Source organism: Coturnix japonica, chromosome 2 (assembly GCF_001577835.2).
Source record: "Coturnix japonica isolate 7356 chromosome 2, Coturnix japonica 2.1, whole genome shotgun sequence".
NCBI lineage: Eukaryota > Metazoa > Chordata > Aves > Galliformes > Phasianidae > Coturnix > Coturnix japonica.
Window position 1 is genome coordinate 81,235,909 of NC_029517.1, and position 19,555 is coordinate 81,255,463.

At 44.0% G+C, this 19,555-nt stretch overlaps 2 protein-coding genes across 2 annotated transcripts; one reads left to right on the plus strand and one right to left on the minus strand.

Annotated features, from left to right (window-relative positions):
• Nucleotides 1-2: 2 nt before the first annotated feature.
• Nucleotides 3-3,641, minus strand: GMNN (geminin DNA replication inhibitor; the record flags this gene model as incomplete). The annotated part of the gene is given in 7 exon segments (XM_015855080.2): nt 3-89; nt 168-250; nt 890-1,004; nt 1,007-1,024; nt 1,215-1,313; nt 3,151-3,214; nt 3,494-3,641. Coding segments are annotated over 7 exon segments (600 nt in total), but the record flags the coding sequence as incomplete, so codon positions are not given.
• Nucleotides 3,642-7,704: 4,063 nt separating this feature from the next.
• Nucleotides 7,705-15,384, plus strand: C2H6orf62 (chromosome 2 C6orf62 homolog). The gene is made up of 5 exons (XM_015855147.1): nt 7,705-9,934; nt 11,333-11,509; nt 12,527-12,649; nt 13,216-13,350; nt 14,066-15,384. The coding sequence occupies exons 1-5, from the start codon at nt 9,806-9,808 to the stop codon at nt 14,189-14,191; spliced, it is 690 nt and encodes a 229-aa protein (XP_015710633.1). The 5' UTR covers nt 7,705-9,805; the 3' UTR covers nt 14,192-15,384.
• The last annotated feature ends 4,171 nt before the right edge of the window (nt 15,385-19,555 follow it).

Consider the following 19,555-nt stretch of genomic DNA (forward strand, 5'->3'; position numbering starts at 1 on the left):
TTCACATGTTCAGCCAGTGCCATGAGCTCCTCATTTTCCTCCTTCAGGCGGGCAATTTCACCATCTTTTTGTTCAATCTCTTTGTGCAACTGAATTCAAGGAAACAAAGTGTTAAAACAGAGGAACAACAGCCAGCGGTACAAAAGGTAGTTGCTTTCACTAGCTACCTTTTCATTTTCTTGAAGCACTTCATACAGAGCCTTCCTCCTTTCTTCAGCCACTTCTTTCCAATATTGAGATGAAGGACTTTCTAAAGTAAGAAGCTACAGTAAGTCCAAGGTAGGACTGAACTCAGATCACCTTAATGTACCTAACTGACACATAAACACCCCATTATCTTAAGACAAGAAATTGTGTAGTGTATTCCCCACTCACTAGTAGCAAGTTCACAGTGAGAAACAAGTTCACTAAAAGAGATCCCACATTGTTAGCAGTGGCTACACAGGCTGAGTCTTCTAGAAGCTGCCCCAGATATTACAGAGTGTGGAAGACACAAGTCTTAGTCCTAAGTCACTGTCCATGCCAAACATTAAACAGACTCCCACTAAACCCATAGTATAATTATATTTAGTCCTGAGAAACCCAGGAGCTTCAGCATCAGCATTCTACACCAAAACAGAGCTTCATTTCAGCTTAGTCACTTGAAAGCCCATAGATAAGTTGAAGAACTAACAGACTTAACATTGCACAGTGAGTTCATGGTAAACCAGTACTGGGAGCCACTCTTAACAGTAGACAGCTATACTGTATTTAGCATACTACTGAGGGAAAGTATCATTAGCTCCTGATACACCACTATAAAAAACATTCATCTGACGACTATGCTTCAAGTTATATCCCAGTAGAACCATTTTAAGAGTAAGAAAATATTGCCAGAATTACCACATACTTTTTATGAGATCTATGGCTTGAATGACATCATCCGTGTTCTCATTTTCTTGCTCTTCATCTACAGGTGGTTCAGTTTTACATGCTGAAGAGGTAAGCTTGTTAGTCCACAGTTTCCTCTGACTGAAGATTTCTTCTGCACAAAGTACAAGCAGGTTTAATACATTTAAAGGTTGCTCTGAAGTTAAGAAAACAATAAAAATATACAAGTTTACATGTCCAAGCTCATCCAGGACTGCAAGTGGATTACATGCTTCTTCAGTTGAAGCTTAAAAGCACTTCAGTACAAGTAGAAACAATTACACAGCTACAGGTGATTCTCATACCTCATTATACCTTCCAACCAGGCAACCTTTCGCAGAAGGCTGAATCATCTTCAGAGTCCGTCTTGGGGCAGCACTGCATGCAGGGTCTGTGAGGTACTTCTAAAGAAAGGAGACATGAATTCAGAGCATTGCCACACTTACCAATGTAAATTGAAACTCAAGTCAGCCATGCTCCCATTAACATAATGGACAGCTTGCCTCCTCAAGAAGAGCTGATATTTTAGCCTACTTTCAAGTATTTGCAAAGAAGGGAATATAGTCGTTCATAGGAGAGGTGATCTTATCAAGCCAAGCTCAGTCTCTGCCCTCAGCCTTCCTAACAGAGCTTGAAGAAGCCACCACACAAATAATTAGGGGGAAATTCCACTAGGAGAGTGGTTAGGCCCCGGAACAGGCTGCCAGGAGGTTGTGGATGCCCCGTCCTTGGAGGTGTTCAAGACCAGGTTGGACGCGGGCCCTGGCAACTGATCTTGTAAAGGTGTATGTTTGGTGGACCTTAGCCTACGCAGGGGGGTTGGAACTACATGATCCTTGAGGTCCCTTCCAACCCAGGTCATTCTGTGATTCTGACTAAATTTCAAGGCCAGCTGCCATGCAGGGGCACACATGCTACAATTAAAGCTCCCAAAGCCACATGTGACAACAGCAGTATTACACTCTGGAGGGAACAGAAACAAAGGCTGCAACAGCAAGTTTATTTAGCATAGCCACATTGTTTTATTGGTGGTTTTACTGTCTGTGAACACATAAATGGTATTCATTCACACACGTGTTGCTTCAGTTATCCAGAGTGAAGCCACAACTTCTTTGCTTGGATCCAGACAGGCCATTGTTTTGTATAAACAATGTTTATCACTTTTCTTCTCAGGCATAAATACCTATTTCCTACACTAATGCTCTCTGATGGGGTTGGTTATGTGGCCACCATGGGACAGCAAACAATGGCAGAAAACCAAGCAAAAACAACCAGAATACAATGCTATGCCAGCGTGAGAAAGTCACCGATCCACACCGTGCTCCGTATGACAGGAGCTCGCCTTTCCCACGGTAGTTTCTGCCACCAATTACCCTGCTGCTGAACTGCAGGACAAACACTAACCACTGTGGGAACAGGAGTCACACTGCCAGACACTACTTGCTGCTACTGAGGACCAGCATTCAGTACGCTTTGCCAAGTAACTATTGACTAATACTTGACTTAACACACCGCAATTAAGTATTTGAAAGTGCAAGAAAAGGCAGACTTATCAAAGACCACTTTCATTGATTAATATTGTTGTAATCAATCACTCCTGAGTGCTTATTAGACCACATTAAGTCAGATCCAGTTAAGGTCTATATTAAGAGGTATATATTTAACTAAAAAAAGAAGGTCAGCATAACATCAGGTACCTTCTAAACAGTTACCTCTTAAAAAATAAAACCCCACCTTTCAAGCTTTTCTATCAATCTCAAGGCAACTAAGGCTTATTAAGGTGGCTTTGGAAAGAACCTACAAACACACTACAATTAGAGTACACTCAAACAAGGATGGCTTCACCTGTAGGCTCACCCCCACGACAGAACCCACAGCAGAGCCCTACCAGCCAGACCAACCCAGTAACTGAAGTGCAGCAGGCCAGCAGCATTTAGAAGCTTTAAGACAGCAAGCTACCTCAGTGTTCTGCAATAAACTCCTGTTGTGCACTGAAGAGAGCATCTGCTCAAGCAGAACACATCATTCCCAACACAAGAGAATTAAGTCTGGTGGGAGCACACTACATTCCTCCAGCAGATATATGGCTGTATCTCTTAACAGCCCATCTCAAAGACATCACAGTGCACACCTTCAAACACACTAAGGTAATTCATAACACAGGACTTGCCAAGTTGCACCTTGCATTTTCTGCTCTTTACCTGCTCCTGCATTCTAACAGCAACATGTAAGAGCTCATACCTGCAGAGATCCAGCCGGGTTTTCCACATTCAGGCTTTGTTTCATTTTGGAATTCATCAAACCACTGCAGGATAAAGAAAGGATAAACAAAATGAGAACACCTGGCTATAGTTAAGGCCGAAGTATTACAATCCCACTTTGCAAGCTCTTACAGCAGCACTAAGAACTCGGCGACAGTCACGCGGTTAGGAAGCTCCTTCAGCTCAGGGTTAAAACGCGGGTGGAGCCCTACACCAGCAAGATGCCAGAGACCACCACGAACCCAGCAGCTGTGGAGCCTTCTCACAGCCTTTCGTAGCAGCCAGCCCAGCAGCAACCGAGACCACCCAGAGAAGGACCCTACCTGAAGGAACGCACGCCCAAAATGGCGGGAGATGGAATCCCGCCCCCTGCGCCTCGCAGCCAATGGGGAGGCGCGATGGGAGCCCGCCAAGCTCCAAACGCAGTGTGGAGCCCTGCAGCCCCGCTCTCCTCCATTAGCACGGACACCCCACACTCACCTCTAGCAGCTCTAGCATAGAACACAACAGTAACACATGCGAAGCACCCAACAAGCTGCCGCCTTCCTGCCCGCCCGGTGTCTATAAGCAGCTCAGGCAATGCTGGCCCCTCCTCCGTCACCTGACTGGCTCTCCGAATCCGAGCCAATCGATGGGAGTCGGTGTGAGGGGATGGGCGGGAAGGGGGTGTATGCACCTCTCCACAGCAGTTCTACACCAATCACAGAATTATCAAGGTTGGAAAAGACCTAGAAGATCATCTAGTCCAACCATCACCAATACTTCCCAGTTAAATCATATCCCTCAACACAACATCCAAACGTTTCTTGAACACTCCCATGGTCGGTGACTCCACCACCTCCCTGGGCAGTGCATTCCAATGCCTGACTACCCTTTCTGAGAAGTAATACTTCCTAATGTCCAGCCTGAATCTCCCCTGGTGCAGCTTAAAACCATTCCCTCTAGTTCTGTCATCGATTACACGAGAGAAGAGGCCAACCCCCAGCTCACTACAATCTCCCTTCAGGAAGTTATACAGCGCAATGCGGCTTTCAGTGTCTTTTCTAGGCAGTATTGTGAAGCACAATTGCAGAGAGATGGTAGTTTAGCACCTCGTCTGCTTGGAAATAAACTTTGTGGCACTCATACATCTCAAGGGAAGTTATAGTCTGGCAAAATGAAGACAGAATACAGACAACGACGAATGAAGGAGTATTTAAACAAGTATAAGGAAATAAAGCTGATCTCTCTTGCATAAACTTGCTTAGTCTCCCATTGACCCATTGAAGGTTTCATTGTTCGCCACATCCTTTGGCAAGTAGTTCCAGAGCTCAAATAACTGTTGTCTGAAGAGCCCTCACCTTCCACTTGGAACCTGATTCCCATTGCTTCGCTTGATGGACGCAGCCTTTGAACTGGAAAAGATAACAGCCAGTCCTTTCCAACCTTCTCTAGGCTGCTTTTGTCCGTCCATCCCTTCCAGCTCTACTCAGTCAGTGAGCTGTTCTATGTGGAAATACCTGCTGTAAGTCAGATCTTTTTCACCGTGTACAACTGAGACATTTTCTTTCCCCCTGTGCATATTATATTATATTATAGGGCCACTAAGATGGTGAAGGGCCTGGAGCATCTCCCCTATGAGGAGAGACTTAGGGAACTGGGTCTGTTTAGCCTTGAAAAAAGAAGGCTGAGAGGGGACTTGATCCAGGTTTATAAATACCTGAGGTGTGGGAGCCATAGTGGTGAGGCTGGTCTCTTTTCAGTAGTACGTGGGGACAGGACTAGGGGTAATGGGATGAAAGTACAGCATAGGAAGTTCCACACAAATGTGCAGAAGAACTTCTTTATGGTGAGGGTGACAGAGCACTGGAACAGGCTGCCCAGGGAGGTGGTGGAGTCTCCTTCTCTGGAGATATTTAAGCCCCGCCTGGACGCCTGCCTGTGTGACGTGGTGTAGGGAGCCTGCTTTGGCAGGGGGGTTGGACTCGATGATCTCTAGAGGTCCCTTCCAACCCCTATAATTCTGTGATATTCATTGACATTCATTCACACTGGACTTCACTGACTGCTGTTACTCAGTTCCATAATGCCCTTATGCGTTTTCGTTTTTTTTGGTCAGCCTTCTTCTTGTTATACAAATTAAGGTGGTGTCATCTACAGACTGTCACCTCAACAAGCTTCATCTTCTATAATGATATATCATATAATAAGCTCTGATTAAGAAGTCTTGCCAGCATTTTGTTTCAGAAAGATTGGATAAGGGTAAAATATACATACAGATAGTTTTAGTTTCTAAAACTTCTTCAGAAAAGCAGTTCAGAAGTGGAATAACTGCTTTTGGAAATGCTGGTAATTGGAAAGGGCCAAGGCAATGGGTGATGGCTCTGATGTGACACTTGTGTTTGTTTTCCTTTTAATCCGTTCCTTGCTGGAGGCACATGACCTGGAGTTTTATTACAAAGGTGCCACTCCTTCGGTTTATCCAGCTGAAGAACACGTCCCATAATAAAGTATTGTGTTTGAAGAGTTTTCCTTCTGAGGAAGGAGTTTCTTCGCTTTGAAAAGTTTCTAAAGAATCCCTTCACCGTATCAGAAATGTATTCATTGATTAACTGTGGGAACCAGCATGATTATATTAAACACTAATGAAAAGGGGGGGAAAAAAAAAAAGACAAAAAGGTGTCAGTTTACTTTTTATGGTAGTAATTCACAAAACTGGGCTGCAGCAAATTAATCACGGCTCTTAGTCAACATCTTGCTCAGTTGCCATCTTCTGAGAGACTTGGCCTTGTGGCAGCTTCTGGGGATGTCTCAGAACTCCATACGAGGCTCAGAACACCGTGGGCATCCTGCATGTGTTTCCACACAGCTCCTGCTTGCCCAGTGCTCGATGTGCCCATGGAAATCAACCCGCTACCATCCCCTAAGCGACAGCAGGTGGCAGCGTGGCCTTGCTTTGCCTAGCGCCGACCCTCCATCATCGCACTGTTGTTGTGGCATTGCCTTATATATACACGTGTAGTTCGTGATCTGTCTTCTTTTTCTCGGTTGATCATCGTGGAAGGCTGTATTCTAATAAAACTCTGTCCGAAAAAAAAGGGTTATATACACAGCATAATCCCTGTGTGACGTGGTGTAGGGAGCCTGCTTTGGCAGGGGGGTTGGATTTGATGATCTCTAGAGGTCCCTTACAACCCCTACAATTCTGTGATTCTGTGATAATCCAAGCAGGTTTTCTATGGTGGCCCCATTAAAAAAAAAAAAAAAAAAAGGAGAGAGAGAGAGAGAGCTACAGTGCACTCTGAAGTATATGAAAGAGTTCTAATTGCCACTAATTTGACTTGTTTGAATTACAAAGGAATACTAATTTTTGTCTGATGCATAAACATTTGGCACTGAATTAATCATCGTTCTGTTTTTGAAGCAAGTAGCCTCGGGGCTGATACTACTTCTAATATATGCAGCATTTTGAAGTAGTCCCAGCAATCTAGAGCTCATGTGCTGCTGCTGGTGGTTAGAGACCATGTTTCCACCTCCACTCATGGGGTTATTTTCAACAGGCATTGCCATGAGGAGTGAACAGTGGGTAAAAAATGGCCTGATTCTGCTCTGTTGGGAACAACAGGGGAGTGTTCTGGGTGACTCCTGCAACAGGGAAGGCAAGATGGAGGTCTGACTCAGAGGGCTTGGCTCGTGATGGGTGAGGATGAGAGCTAAGGGCAATGCTGGAGGTGGGGGGAGACCTGGCTATGGGGTAGAAAAGGGGGATGGACAGTCAGAAGCCAGGGCATAGCACAGTTCTGTGGGGACAGAAATGCTTATTATTCTTCAAGGATTAGGCTCGTATCTCCGGAATAGCAACACAAAAGTGAGCTGCCTTCATCCGGGCACACTTCAGCCACATGCATTCACTACAGCAGGGCCCCGTTGGAGGTGGGCACCACCTGATGCCTCACAGTCAATTTATTCTTACACGTGCAGTTTCCTCTGCACGCACATTCTGAACTGAACCCCAAACTCGATGAGTGAGGTGAAACTGATCTAGTAAATGTGTATGTTTGGTGGCCCTGCCAGGCAGGGGGGTTGGAACTACATGATCCTTGAGGTCCCTTCCAACCCGGCTCATTCTATGATTCTGTGAAACAAAAGCGGCCAGCCCGATACGAGGACCACCACACTCCTCACACAGCCCAGCTCCCTCCATGTGGAAGCGATGTGAGGGGGTCGGTTCTCCCCCCTCTCATACCCCCCCGTCCCAAGCGCAGCGTTGAGCAACTCCATCCGGGTCCTCGCCCCTCAGGAGCACGCGTGGCTCCGGGGGGACAAAGAAGCAGTCAAGAGCCCCCCAGCTTCTCATCGTGCTGGCGGGTTGAAGGAGCCCTTCTACATACGTTGACTGCTCTTTATTTCTCCCAGAAGCGAATGCTCGCCACTAACGAGGCCACCACGGAGACTCCCAACCCACACTCCATATCCCTCTCCCCCGCGGGTCGGAGCGCTTGGTACGCGCCGTCCGATCGCGGCTGCGCTTTGCGGGCAGGGCGGCACCTGTGTGACTCAGGCGCTGCCATTTTGAGCGTTCGCTGCTGCCGCGCGGCTGCCTTCGCCCTTCTCTCTGGTGCCGACAGCCAGGCGCGCACCGCGGCGCTTCCTCTCGCTCCTGCCGTCGCCTCCAAGGACGTCCCAGGGTCGCCTGGGCGAAGAGAGCCCTCGTCTTCCTTTGGGCTGTCCCCGTCCTCCACCGCCGTTCCGGCGCCTCTATGCCCGCCGCCCTCCTCGGGAGCAACTAGCGCGTCGACCCGCCGCCGTCTCTTCCTCCTTCCGTTGCCGCCGCCGTCGCCTCTTCCTCCTTCTCCTCTTCCTCTCTCCGCCACCATTTCCCCACTCCCCGACACCGGGGCGCTGAGCTAGACTATGGGGACCAGGCTGGGGCTGAGCAGCGGCAGAGCGGGCGGCCCGGTCACCGTGTCCACTGCGGCGGGGATGGGGGGGCTCGGCGGCTTGGTGGCTTTATCTTGACATGGCTCCTCTCCGTGCTGCTAGCAGCGCCGCCTCCTCTGCCCCTCCTGCGCCCGCCGGCTGCGGGTAGCGAGCGAGCCACGGCCTTGGTCTCTTGTCCGAGTCTCTCAGCCTCTTGTTTCAGTCGGGGGGAAATTTGGGGAGAAATTCCTTTTTTTTTTTTTTTCCTGTTTTTTTTTTTCTTTGTAAGGCGAGGAGAGGGGATTCTTTTTCCCCTCGTCTTTAAGCTGGTCCGACAAATTTGCTAACCTCCAACCTTGAAATCCCTGCTAATCTAATCAAACGCCTCGGGGGGCAAAATGTCTGGAGAGGGAAGGAAAATAACCTGATAATTGGGGATTTGCTTTTTGGGGGTGGGTGGGTGGGGATTTGAGAGGTTTAAAATCACAACCTTAGGCTTGTGATTAGAATAAAAAAAAAAACCTCGCCAAAAAAAATTTGCTACCGAAATCTGCTTGGCAAGAAAAGCGGAAGCAAAACTCTCCATGTTTTCCAAGTCGTGACCATGAAGTGAGAGGGGGAAGTGCCGCGCTAGTTGGGTGTGCCAGGCCCCGGGCACAGGCCGCCTACTACAGCCTCTGCCACCTTGCATAGGGAGGCCCAAGGAAAAGCAGGGAGCATTGGTCATGCACAGCCTCGGCTAACCGAGAGCGCTGCGGGCACAGCAGCAGAGAGAGAAGGATCCCCCGGGGGTCAGCAGCCCAGGGAGCCTGTGGGGCATTGGGGGATGTAGGGCTCTCCTGCTGGGAAGGAGTCAGGATTTGGGGTGTCTGTTTGGGTGTTAGTCTCTAGGTGAGATAATACTGTCTCTTAACCCCTGCCCGCTCCTCATCGGTGGCTGTCATGCGCTCTCTTCCCTTTGGCAGCAGAAGCCTCGGGGCAGTGACGTGCCCGATGATGAGCAGGATGAAGTTAGAAATGACTCTGCTGTTTTTTCTCTTTGCTTCCCTGCAAACCAGCACTGTGTTGTCCGTCGTTGATTTTGTTCTTGTTGGCAGAGAAATGTCATATCTCCCAGGATGTGCGCTCCTCCTTTGCACCCTTTCCTCTGCCACCCACCAAGTGTAATCGTTGTGGAGGGGAAAAAAGCAACACAGCAATAGTGGGAATCTGAGAATAATAATCAGTAGAGTCATGAATCTGGCTGGGGTGAAATGCAGTTTGTAATACCAGCTTCATTTTTTTTTTGTAAGCAGAGCAAAAATAACCCCCCCATGGATTGGGCTTGTGCCAGTTGCTTTTTATTGTACACATAAATTGTGATAAGATTTGGTTTTTTTCTTCCATTCTCGCCCACTTATTCCTGCAGCCAAACTGTTAAATTTTTTTGTTGTTGTTGTTAAAAATTCTTAGGGTTTTTTTTTTTTTTTTTTTTTTCATTTCTTGGTTTATGGTCAAACCTCTTGTCCAGCCATGGCTGGGCTACTGCTTATTTTGTTTCTTGACCCTTCCAATACGACATTCCCATAAAATAACTGCCTGAGGTGCGGTTTTTGGGTTGCACTCGTGTTTTTTATCGATTCAGTCGTATTAGCAGGAATAAAATGACTTGTTTCTGTTGTACTTGAGTCTTACGAAAAAGTGCCCATAGTTTAGCGACAGTTTCCAAAGGCTTTAGTACCACCTATATTAACAAAATGGGGGACCCAAACTCCCGGAAGAAACAAGCTCTGAACAGACTTCGTGCTCAGCTTAGAAAGAAAAAAGAATCTTTAGCTGACCAGTTTGACTTCAAGATGTACATTGCCTTTGTGTTCAAGGACAAGGTAACTTGGGTCTTGTTTATCTGCTTCTGTGTTGCAGTGCGAGATAACTATGCTGGGCCAAGTCTTTTAGCAGTAGCTTGTTCCCTTGGGTGTTTTAAGTTTTTATTGCCCGTTGATATTTGCCCAGTTCTTATTTATTGTCAGTTTGTTTTTTGTTTTCATGTGCTTGTAATGCTGGGGGTGCTAATGCATTATTAAATAAGGAGGCAGCTTCTATATCAGAGAAGTACAAGTTCTGTTGTACTTAGTTCAGTTTAATTACGATCTGAGTTGTGTAATTGTTTGCTGTGAAATGGTTCTGTTAAGAAATGAGATCTGACTGGTGCAACTGACAAAGCTACTGCACTTATCTGGTTAAAGCAGAAGGGAGAACTTGGCAGCTGAAGGGAGCGGCTGTTAAAGGCAGTGTTGCAATGACCTGAGGATGCTGGCGTATGTGAAGCTGCCTCCCCCTTTATGAAAGTTGGGGAAGAGAGGAAGCCTGTTCACTCAGCTGTCTTGTGGAAGGCTATTGGAGGCTGTAGATGTGGGCCAAAATGGGAAACTCATTGGCTTTCTAATGTCAGCTAAGAGCCAGAATTGTAAGGTTTTTCCATCCACAGAAGGAGGGGAAAAGTAGATGCTCAGAGTAAGTGAATAAGCTCAACAAATGGACTGAGCGAAGATGGAAATGGCAACTGAATAGACAAAATAAGGAAGTGCGTGTACATGAGCACTAAAACTGCACTAAATTCTAACTAAATATATAGTTTTAAACGTTTGGTAGAAGTTAATCCTCTCTAATGAAGACTGTTCTCTGGGCTTCATTTAAAAAATTCCATAAAGTTATCGCCTCCAGATTGTTGTTCATCAATTCTTGTACAAACCCTGTCTTATATAACGTGACATAGTTTCTGGGTATTATATCTACTGCAGTGAGACTGCTGAGTGAACTTGCTTGTATTTAAAGGACAGCTCATTCTTTTCTGCTTCTGTGGCAGTTCTAATAGTAAAAGATACCACTATTTCTAAAGAAATGTAAGTTTAGTGATAGCTAGATTTTTTTAGTTGATGGCATTTTAAAGGCCCATCTCCCCACTGTTAACAAACATTGAGGGGAAGGACCTCACCAGGTTTAATTGACTGCCAAGTAAAAGCTTGCAGAGGACTCTCAGTCAGCCTGAAGTAATGTGCTCTGCATGATGAAAGCTCAGTTCTACCAGTGTCTAGGTAGATCCTTAATATTGGATCCAAAAGATGTCTACGTTTTGTGATTCTGCTGTGATTTGTGTCCAGGTTCTATCTGGGGTGATGCTTTATGCATAAATGCTAATAGAATATTATGGAGCCTGAAATAAATGAACTACAAGTGCCTAGAAGTGGTTGTAACCTTAATGCAATGTGCCTTTTCTTTTGCAGAAGAAAAAGTCAGCGCTTTTTGAAGTGTCTGAAGTGATACCAGTCATGACCAATAATTATGAAGAAAATATCCTGAGAGGTGTGCGGGATTCCAGCTATTCCTTGGAAAGTTCCTTAGAGCTTCTGCAGAAGGATGTAGTACAGCTTCATGCACCCCGCTACCAGTCTATGCGCAGGGTAGGGTTATTCTTTATGCTTTCACACAGATCACAGAATCACAGAATGACCCGGGTTGGAAGGGACCTCAAGGATCATGTAGTTCCAACCCCCCTGCCTGGCAGGGCCACCAAACATACACATTTACTAGATCAGATTGCCCAGGGCCCCGTCCAACCTGGTCTTGAACACCTCCAAGGACGGGGCATCCACAACCTCCCTGGGCAGCCTGTTCCAGGGCCTAACCACTCTCCTAGTGAAGAACTTCCCCCTAACATCCAACCTAAATCTTCCCTCTTTTAACTTAAAACCATTTCCCCTTGTCCTGCTATTGTCAGCCCTTTCGAAGAGTTTACTCCCCTTCGGGGTGTAAGTTCCCTTCAGGTATTGAAAGGCTGCAATGAGGTCATCTTTCTGAGTTTCACTTTGAGTTTTGATTTCTCATGCTACTACTTGTGAATCCTGCTTCCCTACTTTCTCATCTGCTGCTGCCTGAGAGTTTTGAAGGCTCACTTTTGTAGGGTTTTGTTTGAAGGATAACTTAGAATCATAGAATTGCATCAGGTTGGAAAAGACCTTCAAGGTCATCAAGTCCAACTGCAACCCAACCATAGTACCCTAACTAACAACCCACCACTAACTCATGACCCTGAGCATCACATCCAAATGGTTTTTAAACACATCCAGGGATGGTGACTCAACCACCTCTGTGAGGAGCCTATTCCACTGCTTAACTATGTATTGAAACAACTATATACATATAACTAAATGTTTTTGTTAGATAAATATTGGAAAGCAAATAATTTTTCCTAGGAATGATGAGTTTTCCTAAAGCTGGAATTTATATTAACTGGATGCTTAAAACTCAGTGGAAAGCAAGGAGGATTATAGTTCTTTTGAGTAATACAGATGGGGGGAAAAAAGTACCTCACAAACAGGATAACTCGCCTTTTAATTAAATGCCTGTATAAGTGAGTTGCTTTTCTGTGTCTCCTACTAATGGAGAGACTCTAAAGTACAGAACTCTCCCACTTGCAGGATGTAATCGGCTGTACCCAGGAGATGGACTTCATTCTTTGGCCTCGTAATGACATTGAGAAGATAGTCTGTCTCCTGTTTTCTCGGTGGAAGGGATCTGATGAACCTTTTAGGCCTGTTCAGGTATTGCTTTTAATTTAAGTCATATATCTGGGAGTGGGGAAGAAGGGACTAGGCAGGAGGTACACGGGAAGGCTTTAATACTATCTTTGCTTAACCATGATAAGGTCTGTACCTTTTCTGCGTGTTAGAAGGTGTTCCAGTTGGTTTGATTTATAGAACAATTTTCTGAGTTCTGCTTCATGAACTGGGGTCTTAGCATGAAGAAAATGGTATGAAGAACCTTTTCAAATGGCATATATAGACAGATATATATACATATATATATAACATATATATATATAGTCTTAGTTTTTCTAGATACTAGTTCAATGTGGTTCTTCTCAGTACAATCAAATCTATATTTATGTATGTTGTTGAGGTTTTGTGAGTATCCCCAAGTTGCTGTATTTTGTAAAAGGAAGCAGATCTGAAATAGGTGGGATTATTTCACTGTAGGTTTGTGGGGTTTTTTTGGTCATAAAAGAAAAGGTGGTGGATTGTGAAGACCCAGATTAAGTAAAATTAATTGATTATACTTGAGATTTTAGCTGGGTAAATATTTTACTCCCCTTCCTCACACAATACAGGCCAAGTTTGAGTTTCATCACGGTGACTACGAAAAACAGTTTCTGCATGTTCTGAGCCGAAAGGACAAGACTGGAATTGTTGTCAACAACCCTACCCAGTCAGTGTTTCTCTTCATTGACAGACAGCACTTGCAGGTGAACCTCCTCTGTCCCTTTGTTTCCTTGCTACCCACAGCGGAAGCATTTTAGGAATGTCTTACTCATAAAATGCTTTATCTTCTAAGGAATGTTAGTGACTGATACTGCAAAATATCCATCTGGAAAAACTGATGGTGCACTTGTGCTTGCGTTTCAGCTCTTAGAGGAAACATGCTATAAATAGCACTTGCGCATGCACCAGCTATTTGCAGGGCAGAGATCTGGCTGCACGGTTCTGTAATTCTTAATACAAAAGCATGAAGTTCTGAAGTAGACTTAAAAGTGTTTTGGAGACATGAAAGCATTGGCTGAGTTTGTGTGATATTAAAGTAATAGTTAGAGGGGAAAAAGGAACAAAATAGTGATTTTTAGGTATTCAAAGTTCTTGTTTAGATTGTGTGAAAGACAATGGCTTGTTTGTGGCGCAGTGGTAGGAATGCCACGTTGCAACACCGGAGGGCCCAGGTTTGAATCCCCCCTGTGGCGCAAGTGGTAGAAGTGCCGCTCTGCTACACAGAGGCTCGAATCCCGGGGGTTGGACTCGATGATCTCTAAGGTCCCTTCCAACCCGCATGAGACTATTACCTTTTAAATGCCTGTCTTCTGCCACAAGCATGCTGTCAATTGCATTGAGTCTTCTGGGGGTCTGTCTATTAGCCTTGAGTTGACTCGTATGTTTAACCACTTTTCTTTGTGATTTCTTTGCCTCTAGACTCCAAAAAACAAAGCTACAATCTTCAAGTTATGCAGCATCTGCCTGTACCTGCCACAGGAGCAGCTCACTCACTGGACGGTTGGTACCATAGAGGATCACCTCCGTCCTTACATGCCAGAGTAAGGTACTGGCCAGCAAAATGGGGAAGATCACAGAATGCAGCAGTGAATTTTTCACTTTCCTCACCACTTTATTCTTTCAGGATTTAGAAGGAAACGGACTCATGTTCAGAACACTATACATTGTGAAACTTGATCATCCTGGATTTGTTTTTTTTTTTTGTTTTGGTCATTTGTATCTCAGAACTTTAAAATTTTTTTGGTTGTTTTCTGCATGGACCTTGTGAAAGAGAGGATGCTCTGCATACTTCTGCACTGCATCAGCATCTTATTATAATGTGAAATGAAGGGACTGTACACTGAAACAAATGTATCTGAAGGCACAAGGTGATCATTTGTGGTGGTGTTCCCATTTGTGCTGGTCATGTCCCCTAACATCTATGTTAACCATCAGTATTTGGAGGGTGAGAAGTGAATGTAAAGGGTTTAAAAGCCTTACAGCTTTGCTGTTAATGATTGTATCAAAGAGCACTATTCGTGTTAATGAACAGAAAAGTGGCTATTACAATAGGAGGTAAATGTGGGAAAGATTTTTCTCTTCTTTTAAAGCAAAAAATGAAAAGCATCTCATTTAATGTGTAGGCATTTCTTGCCTTCTTTTTTTTTTTTCTTTTGCTGGGCCATGTATGAGTTTACTGGCACTTTCATTTTGGATCTCTTTCCCCACGTTGCTGTATAACTGTATGAAAGTATTCTTTTGAGTTGGATGCGTATATACAGATGAGGCAGACCTGGAGTCTGAAGTCGCTCAAGCAGCTAAAAATAAAATAATAGCTGCAGAAACAATGTTGGTAGAGGATTATTTTTTTCTTGAGAGTTGAGACTTGTAGACTTGCTGGTGATCCGTGCAGGAAATCCTGGTTTCTAAAACATTTCTTATGGGGAAACCTGTTGAGGTTTATTTTTTTTCCTTTTGAAATAGACGTTATAAACCAATGTAAGATAGTGTTTGGAGTGTCAAAAGTTGGTTCTGACAGAACATGATAAGATTGTGCAATGCTAAAAGGAAGACTACTGTATAGTTTTGATGACAAAGAAGGTTTTGCTTAAGGGTTGAGTACTTTACTGGAGTATAACTGTATAAGCCTGCTCCATTTGGATAAAGCTAGTGCTTACCTGTTTAAAACTTGTATTTAGCTTTCGTTTGGAATCGGGGAAAACAAAAATTGGAACTTAAATAAATTAGGTGAAAGACAACTGTGTTTATTCATGGAAATCTTATGTATTGAGTTTTATGGGTGTTCGAGTTTTACCTCTTGGCAGTGTCACCTGTTGCAAACGCTAACAAATAGCAACTGTAAAAATGATGTTATGATTAACATGGTGGTAAAGGTGTTTCTATGCAGGGAAAGCATTTACTGTGGCAAAGCAGCTGTTGGAAATGATGGAATCGCTGGCATACCGGTGTATGCTACGTGGATATTTTTAGTTCTTCGGTCATAATATCCTACAGGTTAAACTGGAACAGTGCAGAAACACAGCCTGGAAGCTGCATCAATTCACACCTTATGAAGAATTCATGTTTAAATTCCTATAGTATGAAATGCTAACCAACATATCTGCAGATAGCGCTTAGTTTCCCAACTAGTTACACCATCTTAATGCTTGTAAGAGTGCAGTTACCTTGGTTAGTGAAGCAAATAGCTTAAATGTTCCTAATGCAATAAGTTGCTAAAACAACTTGGAGGGGGGGGGAAGCAAACAGCAAACATGCCAACCCTTTAGTGTTGGCCTGGGTGGATGCGTATAGTTCTTCTTGTGTCAGCACTGACGTGATCCTTTATTTCTAGTCTTCTGTAATACACAGAGTAATACAAAGTTCAGTTGCTTTGATTGTTCTGTATGGACTGCAGAAGATGCACTGGTTATTTGTTAACTCTTTGTGGTGATGATCCCAGGGTTAAATGCAACTATACTTTGATGGGAGAAGAATGTGGATGTGTAATACTGATTCTGGTAAGTGATCTGTTCCACACAGCTAACAAATAGATTTTTTGCTGTGACGTCACATGGAGTTGATGCACTTCTCCCTTTTGTAAGAAGTTGAGATGAAGGGAAGCAACAGACTCAAGGGCATGAATATCTCAGTGTATGTGAGTTCACATCATTGGCCATCTTTGGAAGGCATCTTTCTCTGCTGGCAGAATGACTTCAGAGGGAAAAGATGAAGCTTGATGTTGCTGTGTGCTCTTAGTGCATCTTCTAGTTTAGTGGCAGCATTATTCTGTTAGCTTCTGTAGCAAAAGAAAAGCCCTTTGGGAATCTACTTTGGGTTCTACTTAACGTAAATATCAGTGTTGAGCCTGTATGTGGTTATGTAGCTTAACTTTGTTTTTAACACATCTTCAGTTGCCCAAGTGTCAGCAGAAATACAGGAAGGTGGATGTAACTGGTTGTACAAGCACTGCCCTAAGGTAAGTAGTTTTAAGAAGTTTGTAGTTTGCAGTTTGTCATGTCTCAGAACATAAATATCCCAACAAACTAGTTCTTAAGCTAAAAATAGCTGTATTTATGGCTGTGTCAGGTAGTAGCAACACACTGGGATTATACAGCTCTTTGTGAAAAACAAACCCACAACCCTCTGTGCTGAAATAATGGGTAAGCATTGAGAACATCTACCCGCTGATTTTTTGCTACATGTTACTGTTCTGCGTGACAGTGCTAAGCTTCTTAGACACAAAAGTTCCACCTTTGCCTTAGGTGGGTGCTTTGATAGTCCTTGTGAATGACCTCATTGCAGGAAATATGTGGGTATTAACTGGAAGTTCAAGTGTTTCCAAGCTTGTAATAGCCTGAATCCCACTCTGTAGACTAAAACATTACTGGTTCTTAGCCCATTTGTTGCACCTGTGGTGCACTGGCTTGGAATGATGTGTTGTATTCTGTCCAGAGTATTAGAGATCTGTAGTAATTGGCTGCAGGTAATGGTGTTCAAGTGTTTAGTAATTTGCTGTCCCTCACAGATGATGCACAGAGATAGATAGATAGATAGATAGATAGATAGATAGATAGATAGATAGATAGATAGATGAGCTTGCTTCAGTTAACCTGCAGAGCAAGTGAGATGCAAGTGTAAACTTTTGCATGACTGACTGATGCTTTTTAGGGCTGAAGATATCCATGACCTAGTTTTTCTGCTTGAAGAGTATTTACGTATGGGAAGGGCTTGTAATTTGAGCGCAATTACTGTATGCTACAGCCACGCTGAGCCTACAGCATCTGCTCTACAAGCTGCTTTTCTGGGCTTCTGAAAAACTATCTGAGCAGCTACTGTTTATTCTAAGCAGAAGAATGTTAAAGATGCAGCTTCCTACTGCAGCTGCGCAGCCCAAGTAGTGTTTCAATAAGCAACAGTAGGGATTTTTCAGGATAGCCAGTGCATTCCTTTTGATAAGAGCTTCCAAGTAACTTGCTCTCGTTAAGATCAAGTAACTTGATCTCATCAGTGCATTCACTGAATGACTATAGGATCGCTAAGGCTGTAACTGTCAGCATGGTTCTCTCTGAACTCTTAAGGAGTGAAATAGGAATCAGAGTTCCTCTTTCTCTGTACCCATGGAGAGCGAGGAAACAGAAGTTTGCAGTTTCAGTTTATACTGATCAGATGGTTTCTGCAGACAGAGCAAAGTTGTGAAATGGCTAATGGTAAAATGCCATCAGAAGTTCATACACATCTCCTGGCATTGGCTCAGAGCCAGTCAGTGCAGCAGAACAGAATTTAGCTGCTGTTAGAACAGTTACTTAACAGCCTAATTCTAATTCTGTCCCCTTCCCCTGTTCCCTTTAAGCGGCTCGTCAGTTTGTGAGTTGTAAACCAACTAACTCATAATTAAATTGGCAGAGAATCCTGGGTGAAGTTGTGCAGCCCCTTGTGGCAGGTGGCTTCAAATGAAGCACAGATAGTCAGGAGTCAGTCTGGATGCACTGATGCAATAGCCAGTAATAATGTGAGACCAACATGAAATACTTAGCTGCTCTATATATTGCATACATTGGGAAGCTGCAGTTGCTTTCGGAGATAAAGGTGAACTGTTCCATGATGTATCATATACCACTATTTACAAGTTTGATCCGGTATAAGATCTTTAGACACACAGGAATACTGTGTAGGTGTTTGATATGTTGGATAACCAAGCAGTTCCACAATATGGGATGGACGGTCTCATCTGTAATTCATGGCAGTTACAAAGTGTCAGTTACTGGATATGTGATTTCTTATATGATGAGACTGTCTTGTGATGCTTGTCACTTCATTTGCTTGTAAGGGCATTATGCCTAAATCTGCAGTGATAGAACCAGGTCAACCCCACAGGAGATCTGCTTGTTCTGATGCCAGCTGGAACCGTGTGCTATTCATCCTTATTCTGCTAATTATTTCCCATTCTTTCCTTTCAGACATAGCCAGGGTAAGATGCAGATTTTCTAACAGGCAGGTTAGCAGCAAAGAACACTTCAGAATTGAAGTTGGACAGCTTATTCCTAAAACTAAGCAATCTCAATGGTAAGAACTTAAAAGGCCTTCAGCTCTGTTATTTTGTGTAATAAACGATCAGTGCAGTTGCTGATGGAGGACTAACAGACAAGGATGTCTTAAAATAATGACTTTAATGAACTGCTTCTAAAACAACTGGTCAACGTGTTAGTGAGGTCCTTCTTATTAATTAGGCAGCACTAAAATACTGTGTCCCTTATGACAGACTACTCTGTTATAAGGGAGAAAATAATTTGTTATTTCAAGGTTTCCCTCTCAGCCTGCAACTGTCCTTGCCTGGCTTGAATAGGAACACAAGGATATTGTTTACTTGTTGAGGTTTGCTATTCCTAATTTGCCTGGACAGTTTTCAATTGCAGTTATGTAGATATGATGAATATTATGTGATAGAATGAGACCATTTAACTAGGGTAGATTCCTGAGGCAACCAGCTTGGATGGAGGGAAGGTGTTAAATTGCACTGGGACAGTTATTACACAACTGCAGAGTTGCCCAGACATGCAGCTAACTGAAATGCTGAAAGATTCAGAACACACTTGAATTCAGTGCCTCTGTCATTCTCACCTTATGTCTCTTGCTTTTGGTGTTAGTCAAAATAGATGGGAACTGGTCAGTGTGAACAGGTGATAGCACAAAGTTCACTGAATCTAAAGTTTGAGAATGCACAGAAATCCTAAATGCAGTAAGTGCTCAGTCACAAAGCTGAAATCACTGAAGACTCAGCTTGCGTGACAAAAAGAACCTTGCATGCACTTCACCAGTGTACACTACTTAAATCTTCCACTGGAGCAAAACTAAGGGCGTGGTTTATATAAACTTGCACTGTGCATGTAGCATTGCTGTTCTTTTGTTCTACGGTGTGATAGCCTGGCAGAG

Bases quoted from the DNA above. Each gene is read 5' to 3' on its own strand.
- C2H6orf62 (XM_015855147.1), top strand. From the start codon at position 9,806: ATGGGGGACCCAAACTCCCGGAAGAAACAAGCTCTGAACAGACTTCGT. The intron at 9,935-11,332 runs GTAACTTGGGTC...TTTCTTTTGCAG, and splicing joins CCTTTGTGTTCAAGGACAAG to AAGAAAAAGTCAGCGCTTTT. The intron at 12,650-13,215 runs GTATTGCTTTTA...CACACAATACAG, and splicing joins AACCTTTTAGGCCTGTTCAG to GCCAAGTTTGAGTTTCATCA.